The sequence below is a fragment of the Seriola lalandi genome, unplaced genomic scaffold, assembly GCF_002814215.2.
Source record: "Seriola lalandi dorsalis isolate HSWRI2012SDOR001 ecotype SW California unplaced genomic scaffold, Sedor1 jcf7180002054584, whole genome shotgun sequence".
Lineage (NCBI taxonomy): Eukaryota > Metazoa > Chordata > Actinopteri > Carangiformes > Carangidae > Seriola > Seriola lalandi.
Window position 1 is genome coordinate 847,727 of NW_019525137.1, and position 9,613 is coordinate 857,339.

At 41.0% G+C, this 9,613-nt stretch overlaps 1 protein-coding gene across 2 annotated transcripts in view; it reads right to left on the bottom strand.

Moving 5' to 3' along the window:
• The window catches only part of chst11 (carbohydrate (chondroitin 4) sulfotransferase 11), a 96,715-nt gene that overhangs the window by 21,301 nt on the left and 65,801 nt on the right, over positions 1–9,613 (bottom strand). For both annotated transcript variants that reach the window (XM_087177238.1, XM_023418741.2), the window contains exon 2: positions 5,553–5,638. In XM_087177238.1, the coding sequence (XP_087033364.1) occupies positions 5,553–5,638 (86 nt within the window). The remainder of the gene's footprint in view (positions 1–5,552; positions 5,639–9,613) is intronic.

Consider the following 9,613-nt stretch of genomic DNA (forward strand, 5'->3'; position numbering starts at 1 on the left):
CCCCCCCCCCCGATCTTCAGATTAACTGTGGTGCATGCATACATACCACTGTCCATGTGCAAGATATGTTTACTATGGTTCAGATGACTGAGGGGGCAGATGGACTGGTGTTATGCCGAGTTTTGCACCACAACAATTCAGGTCTCGTGCTGAGTGATAGTAACTATGGTAACAGCATGATAAGACCTGCTCCACTGTAGTCAGCCAGCTTCAGTTTGCCATTCGCTTAGTGATAGTCCCGCAGCCTCGTACCAACGACCGAATCACAGCCGTGCTGATATTCGGTACAGCATCACTCACTCCAGTGTGACTGTTTTTACTCAACAGTTGTACGAGCGCCATGTTAGTGAACAGTAGACAACAACAGATTATGATTTGTTTTTATTTTATAATTTTTTTGGTAATGCTAACACAAATAGTTCTACAACTGCACTGTACTGTTGCTAAGCAACACATAAACATTTTCCTGACCTGTACACAAGCTTGTGCTGAAGTATTCAGGTGCTTTACTTTCATCCACTTCTGACGACCACACATCATTTAATTCAAATGTTATTTCTGGATATATATCTATGATATATCTAAGATAGATAACGATTGTTAATGTGACGCTAATTAACGGTTAGTTAAAAGTCCCAGTGCTGTTGTCCTCTATATCAGCACTCATGGAATGCCTGTCGTCTTGGAGCTAACTGTTGTATAATTTGAAATAAATAAATAAACATTATAAAAACCCTTTCGTCCCGGGGAAGATCTCTGTTTGTCCCAAACACCATTTTCCATCTCATCCTCTAAAACACAGGTAAACAGTACATCTGAACACATGAACACATTCTTCCATTACAGCGACACTGCACCAGTCCTCACATTAGCCGTGAGTCAGTCACAAGCCTCAGCTCTGGCGTCTCAGCAATGAACACTGATCCAGGCTGTGGATGGGTAATAATGGAGTCTACATGGCTCCGTGAGCCAGTCTGTGATTACTGCGAGGAAGAGACAAATATTTGCATAAGGAGGAAAGATTATGACTGTTTCATTCTCTGTAGTTAGATGATATCTGACTGTGTGAGGCCACATCACTTCATTCACTTTGGATGTTACTTGCATTTTGCAAATCAGCTCATTCTGATGTTAAAGAAACGAGAGAATCTCTGTCACTGCTCCCTGCCTACTGGACCCTGAGGCCAGAGATTAAGACGCCTTGACTGGACAATGTCAAAGAGACTTATATTTAGTTTGGAAAACACTGAATATCAGCTGGTTTAAAGCTGATATTCCTTTTTCACCCTGACGTATTAAAACCAGAGGAGAACCTATAAAAACCTACATTTTTGACTTCATATACTCAGATCTCATTATGCAGATTATGAGCTAGTGATTTTGTCAACAAATGAAAATTAATAGCATTGTAGAGTAGAATGTGTTGAGTGTGCATGAACAACCAGTTTACCTTATCCAGACAATCCAGATACAAATGTGTCAGTTAAAGGGGCTGAAATCATTTACTCTAGTTGTGGGTGTGTGTGTGTGCTAATTCAGCATACACTATATTCATGCTCAAGTCACAATAAGAAAGAGAAGTTTATATCGTGTCTCCAGTTGATTTAAAAATTCTACATGGTGATGAAAGAAATATTCTCTTCTGTATTTGAACATTTGCCTCACATACAAGGCTAACTTCTCCTGGTAGACATGTTTTATTCAGTATTAGTGACTCGTGTTTGATTGTATGACAGACAGATTAATCCTGAATCACTTGCTTCAAGCCTGAAATAAAAAGCTCATTCACAGCTCAGTACTTGACAGTTTGCACTTTTTGCCACAATTTTAAATTAAAGCTCAGAGAAAATGACTTTGCCATGTTTGAATACTTATGTCGGTGTGATAGTTCTGTTTTTCCCTTTTTAATAAATTTGCAAAAAATCTAAAATTCGGTTTTTGTTCTAGCATTATGAGCGTAGATTTTTATTTCAGCATAAAACTGCAACTTAACAAAATGTGTCTGAATACTTTTTGAATGCACTGTATATTTACTGTGTATATATATATAGATAGATAGATTCTTTCATCTGTTTGCATGTGTTTTTCTTTAGCTATTTCTTGAGCTCTCAGGGCCAGAGTACTTATCTAAGTAAATATTAATACATGTGATAAAATCAGCATATACTGTGTATATATTTCTGCCATGCCTTACAGTCTCCATTTCACGCTCTTGCCACCCCATGAATATTTCTCTAGCTCCAGCCCTGATCCACAGTCTCGTCTATGGTTACGTTTAGGCACCAAAAGCACTTTGGTTAAGGTTTCGGCCGTGTTGCGGTGTTGCTGACTGTTGTTTGCCAAGAACTAGCTCCTGAAGCAGCTGTTTTATTCCTTTAATGCTCACCTTGTTAGCTTCACCTCAACCTCAAACCAAATCAGAAAATGTTCTAACTCTGAACAGCTCTCTCTTGACCACTGACCCCATGCACCCTGCTAAAGCTGCTAAAGTTTACTCTAGCTTTCAGTGACACCCCCCTGAGCACACAGAAATATATCAATGGGACTTCACATGAGTGAGGACGTGTGGAAAAATCTTCCACGGAATATTAACCTACAGCAGATCTGTGTGCACCTGGTCTAATCTTAGCTGCCCAGAAAACCAATCAAACCCCCGTGAATACTTTTAAAAGGTGCTCAGTGATAAATGGCCGCCAGAGGAAAAGAAACCAGAAAGAAACCAGACAGTAAAAGACAGAGGAGGCCAAGCGGAGGGAATAAAGGACAGATGGAGGTGTGAGAGAAGAGACAAGCCAGGGTTAGTTGCAGAGGAAAGAGGCAGGCAGACATGAAGTGATAGATAGTGAGGAGGACAGTGATGACAGAACAGAAGAGCAGCAGAAAACTATCCCATCCATCACTGTGATAGCATCACCTCCAGCAGGGTCGCCTGTCTCACTCTCACTGACAGACTGACTCACACACAGTCTATACATTCACCTTCTGTACGCCCAGGCTTTTCCTCCACCATGTCCCCAAAACATCCAAAGGTTCGTGAACCACAAAGTGTGCGTGCTTTACATCATTTCTGACTGTTTTTAAATGATGAAGTTGTTGAATTGACCTTTGAAGCCTCCACTGGTTTCTGTTCACTTGCATGAGATTGCTAAGCGATGATCAATAAAGGTTAAGTTGCTTTACCTTTTGTCTGAATTACATTATCAAGGACACTTGGAGATCTGTACTGGAGAACTTCATTTTTAAAAAAGGAAAACTACAGTTTATGTAGAAGAGAAACAGTAAACCAGCCGTCTACTGTCAATGGTGGAAAATCAATTCATCTCCTCAAGCACTGTACTTGTATTTTACTTGAATATTTCAATTCTTGCCACTTTATATTTTAACTTCACTACATTTTATTGCAAATATTACCTTTTGATTCATTTGAAAGATATAGTTACAGCTACTTTACAAAACGCAGATGAGTTTATATACAATGTGATGAGCTTTTAAAATGTGAATATGAATAATTCATGAATTGATACAGCACATAAACACATACATACAAAGCGTAATGGCTCCTCAGTTCCCCTCGGCCCACGTCCCCATCGCCAGCCCACCTGCACCTCATTCCCCGATCAGCCTTACGCTACCTACATCAGTTCACCTCCTTTGTTCCTCACCAGAGCGTTATGTCGTGTTGCTGTGTGCGGCACTTCTTGTTTCCCGGGTCTCTGCCTGTGAATATCTGAACTTGTTTAGCCTGCCCATCTGGTTTTGACCCTTGCCTGTCTCACCATCCTGTAAGCCTTTGTCTGTCTACCAGTCGGCCATCCCTCCGGCCTGCTTCCTGGCGACTTCCTGGGGTATTAGCTGGAGCTATCCAGGGGTCAAGGCTTAAACAGCTTCATATTGATGAATAAATGCAAAGTAATGCATGCAGCCCAACCTCCCCACGCTGAGAATTAATGCACCAAAATCACACATTTACTGCCCTTAGCGTTCACTGAGACTCTATGCTAACAGAGGAACTTGAAAGAAAGCTGCATCACAGGTTCTTCGAAGTTAGCAATCACCCACTCAGTGTCGTTCTTTTGACAACAATCTGAAGTCCTTTCAATACACCTTAACGTAACACTTAAAAAGCTTCTTTTTAGCCTCAAATCAAAATGGCTGCCTGGAGGGAAATGATCCTAAAATGTATCATATGCTTTGGTCAGATCTGTAGCTGAAGGGCTGAGTAGTGATAAATCACAGGTACACTTCTTAAAGATGACAAATAACTTAAGAAATGAATCTATATTTACTGATGATGGGACACATTTTATGAATATGGATGTCTTTTAACATTAAATCAGTGCTTTGTGCAGCTTTAATAGCAACAGTTTCCTGCTAAGAAAGCCAAGACCTTTGTCATCATCACCATCTGATTCTGCTGTCCGCCCTCCACTGTAAACTGACCGGTGAAGAAAAGTCATTAAAACTGAAACACATATTATGCTGTAGATTCATGCAGGTAACCATGTAGTAACAGCCGGTGTCATGCTCTCAGATGGCTGCCAAACGCTTCATTTCTAAACTGTGAAATGTTAAATGAAGTTGACGCTACAACGACTATCCTGCTCTTCATGGACTCGAGTGAGGAATCCTACTGCTGATGATTAATACTTTATTTGTTCTTCCCTGTCTATCCTCGCGCGATGTACAGACTGAAGATGGTTTTATCACCTGGGGCAGATCATTATGTTAATGCTGTCCTCTGTCCACTGCTGTCACGACCAGGTTGACGTTCAGACACTGACACATATTCTGGTCAGAGGAGACTGAGCAACAATATCTGTTTAGGAATCAGAGCGCTAAAAGAAAACCTAGGAAATCTAAAAACAGTGCGCGTACACACTTTAAAAAAAAACTGCTAAACTGAAGCTGGGGTCAGTGCCTCTGAGGTATGTGTTGGGTCTGACCTCGCACAGCTGGGTGAGGAACCCATACACATGTGTAACACACATATATTGAATTTCCATATATGAAATAAATGTATGTGAACATATAAAATAAATACATATATGTAAAAATTATAAATTATTGTTACTATTAGAAATTGGAACAATTTCATATATTGACATATATGTCCAGCCCATACAAATATGTATGTTTATGTATGTATGCTTATACTGTAGACATACTGTATGTTTAAAGTTAATGAGAAATGAATAACAAAATATAAACATATATGATTTTTTATATTATGTTGTTTTAATAAACTTGCATATATAAATTAAATATAAATCATTAACAAATATGGTGATGATGTGTTATAGTATATAAAAATTCAGCATAGATATTTTTAATATATGTACACATAATAATATATACACATTTTACTATGGGTGTTTCAAAAATGAAAAATAAAGATATATGAAACAGAGGAGACTATATACTGTATGTGATAAAAAGATGAGAATATATGGCAACATCCCTCTTTATATAGGGACATATATGTCATATATTACATTTCTGTATGGGCAGCAAACATAAGAGCAGACGCCAGTCAAAAGAGTCACTTTTCCTACCTGTGTGGGGTTGTAGAGCTCCTGCAGGGCGTTGCGGGACCCTTTCCTACAGCAGCCGTCCACCATGAAGGGGTTCCTCCGCATGACTGCAAGATAGATGAGACAACAATGAGAACTGAGGACACTCAACGTTGTTTTTGTTGGATAGGACAGTGAAGAGAGACGGGAAAGAGAGAGAGCAGGGCAGCAAAGAGTTGAAGTCAGGTCGCCACAAGAAGTGAGGACTCTCAGACAAACCAAAGGAGAAGGAGTTGTGATTTTTATTTTGGAAATACTGTACATGTTGTAGTGATGTAGACCAAATATATCCAACCATAGTAAGCAGTCATTTTCATTTGGCTTTCGCCTCTGCCTCCTTTCCTTTCAGCAGATTTCAGTATCTTTAACCTGAGGAAGAACCACAGATCTGCATCACTGCTTCATATCGCCGAGTTTTATCATGTATAATCAGTGGAGTCAGTCCTTCACTCTGCTTAATCCTCACGACTGATGCAAGAGTGAAATCCTTCTACTCTTTGTTTTGTCGTGGACCCCCTGGACACCTCCTAAAGGACGCCTCTTTGGGAGCCATTGCTTTAAATCACCAACGGGCTGCAAGTAGGAGGCAGAAAGCTAAAGGGATAAATAATGAGAGCAGTGACTATATGCCAAGGGCAAAGCCACAGTTCAGTGTTTGTTTGGCTGAATCTCAACTCTTTACAGAACTCGATACAGAGCAGTAGCTGCTGGCAGTGGCTCAGTGGGAGCAGCCAGCGAAACACTACCCCGCCAACACACTCTCTCCAATTACTCTGGATGGAAAAAGTGCTGAAGGACAGCGTAGGAGGGACAGCGAAGAAAATGAACCATGAGGAAAACAGCCAAGGATTTAATGTCAGTTTATTCCACACGTCATCTGCCTCATGTTCATGGATGAACATGTGTTGCCACAGATGATGCATATTCACACTTATACTTAAGTTACAGTGCATCACGATCACATATAATTAAGACAATACAACAATATGAACAACTCATAGCTGCTGATACACAGTTGTGCCTATTTGACTTTGTAACCTTATTGTTGAGAGCAGTTTATTACTGATCACTTGATACATCTATGAGCACATGAACAGGAAATAATTAATTAAAAGTAATTTTCGATTGATGTGATTGATTAATCTAAAAGAAATAAAACATTGTTGGTAGCATCTGTGGCTTCTGGAGAGAATATTCATTCATTTGAAAGATGTCAACTTGGGCTCTGGAAAATTTTGATGAATAAGTTTCACCATTTTCTGACATTTTCAAAGCTCAAAAAAACAGATGAGCAGTGATGGAAAGAATAGTTGGTTGCAGCTAGGGCCAGAGCCACCTTTTACATTCTACAGTTAAAAAAGTATTTTTCATGGAGCATGGACCCAGATCTAGACCTTTGTGATGCTCAGTTTGGCAGTGACTGTAACCGCCGCTAATATTTTACCAAGGCTACATAATCCTGTGAATTATGGAGAGTTCTAATGTCACCCCTGTTAGCTGCTGTTCCCCTGGAGCTCGTTACTGCAGGCATCTGTTCATTCATCAAGTGTTTCCTTCATCAGTGTTTCCACCATATTCTCAGTGCAAACTCGTCACACACAGACATCGGTCAGGAGCCCTTGGTGTTTTAACGCACTTGGTACAGATAAATTGTGATTTTTCAACATGCATAGAAATGAAACACAAAACCACCACAAAGAGACAAAAAACAACCACAGAGAGACAAAAAACAACCACAAAGAGACACAAAACAACCACAGAGAGACAAAAAACAACCACAGAGAGACAGAAAACAACCACAAAGAGACAAAAAACAACCACAGAGAGACAGAAAACAACCACAAAGAGACAAAAAACAACCACAGAGAGACAGAAAACAACCACAGAGAGACAAAAAAACAACCACAGCGAGACAGAAAACAACCACAGAGACAAAAAAACAACCACAGAGAGACAGAAAACAACCACAGAGACAAAAAACAACCACAGAGAGACAAAAAACAACCACACAGATGCACAAATCAACCACAAAGAGACAAAAAACCACCAAGAACAGACACAAAATCACCACAAAGAGAGGTAAAAACGACTACTAAGCGATCCAAAGTGACTACAGAGACTTGATTGACTACATAAACATCCAAAATGACTTCAAAGAAACACAACTACAAGAAGATGCAAAACTAAAACTAGAAACTAAAAAAAACAAGGTTGTTTGCCTCCAACAACCAGTTAAGTTGCAGGAAATATGCTCCACAATCTCCTCCTCTGTTCCTTAGTTGAATAACGGCCAAGTGTTCAGATCGTTATGATGCCGTTGTGAAGTGGACCTTTGACCCTTTGGATATAAAATGTCATCACATCATCATTTTATCCTGTAAGACATTTATGATGAATGATGTCATAATTTGTGTAAGAATTCTTGAGATATGACCAAAAATGGACTGCACTTTTTGGCTTAACACTTTTCTCGTCTTATCAACCAATCAGAGCGCTTGACCATACTTCCCTCACACATTAATACATCACACACATACACACACTGGAACATCAACCAGGGGCTGTTTGGGGTTCAGCATCTTTGACACATGGGCTGGAGGAGACGGGGATCGAACCAATGACATTCTGATTTGTGGACAACCTGACCTAACGCCTGAGCCGGGGGGTTAGATCAGGTTGCCACAGCTGACCCTCATAAAGGTGTGTTTCGTCAGTGATCTTGACCTTGACCTTTAACAACTTCTTCAAATCTCTTCTAATCAGTTCATCCTTGAGTCCAAGTGAATGTTTGTGCCACATAAAATTCCCTCTGGATGTTCCTGATAAATCGTGAGAGTGGGAAGGACAGAGGGATAACTGATCGAAACCATCCCTCTAGCCGTGGTTGTCACAGGCGCGGAGGCAGAAGAAAAGCAAAATATTATGTGCTTCTATCTGCTCTGTGTGTTTGCCTACACTGTGCAGTGGGAGTAGTAAAGGATGCAAATGTACGCATCTGCTCTGTAAAGCATCAGAATCCACGTTTACATCGACACACCTGCTGGAGAGCTGAACCATGAATGTAGAAAATGTGTTGTCTACAAACACATAAATCAGCATGATGAGGATGTTCTCTGTGGTTCTCTGGATTTTCATCTATTATTTCTGAGGTATTTCAGCCATATTTTCTGCTGCTGTAGCGGTCAAAGGATTCGTCTCCTCTCCCTCTCACTTCAGAGGCACATCAAAGCACAGAGGAGGATTCACGCGTCTCAGCAGGCTGTTGATTTTTTCAAATCCTGGTTAAAAATTGAAGAATGGAGTGTGCTGGGGTTGGCGTTGACCACAGATATACCCGGTATCCCTGTATGTGAACTGTAATTCCTCTATTGGCCCGAACCAGATCCACTGACAGAGCCCCAGGGAGCGTGCTGAGCGCTTGTTAGTGTAATGAGCCCCAACAGACAGCCGTGACCTTCAAACAGAGAGGGGAGGATAGAGAGAGGGAAGGGATGCGTTTACACTTTCAACACACACACACACACACACACACACACACACACACACACACGAGCGTGATTGATAACCTTGTTGCTATAGCTGGTCTTAAATAATGCAGTACAGCTCTCTGTTCTACTGTGGACGATGTATACAATTACTGTATTCTCAGAGGAGGAGCGCTCCCCGTGCAATAATAAAATTTACTTTCTAGGCTTGCTCATGCTAAAACGCATATACACACTCATGCACACGCATGCACACACTTCCACTCCAGAACAGTGGTGAATACTGTGGACGAGGACCTGAAGTGGAGCTCATGGTTAATGAAGATTCGCTCATGGTGTGAGTGACTGCACCACGTAGCACTGATGGGCCACAGAGCTGTGGTGATGTCCGTTAGCACCGGAGAGACTGTCGCTAATGACGACGGTCGCCAAAATAAATCAGGTTGACAGTCTGGCTCCTGATGACCGATTTCATTCGGTGTATAACCAGCAAACACCCACCCAGTCAACAGGAACAGAGAGTCACCCCAAAGTCCACCCCCCCCCCCCCCCCCCCCC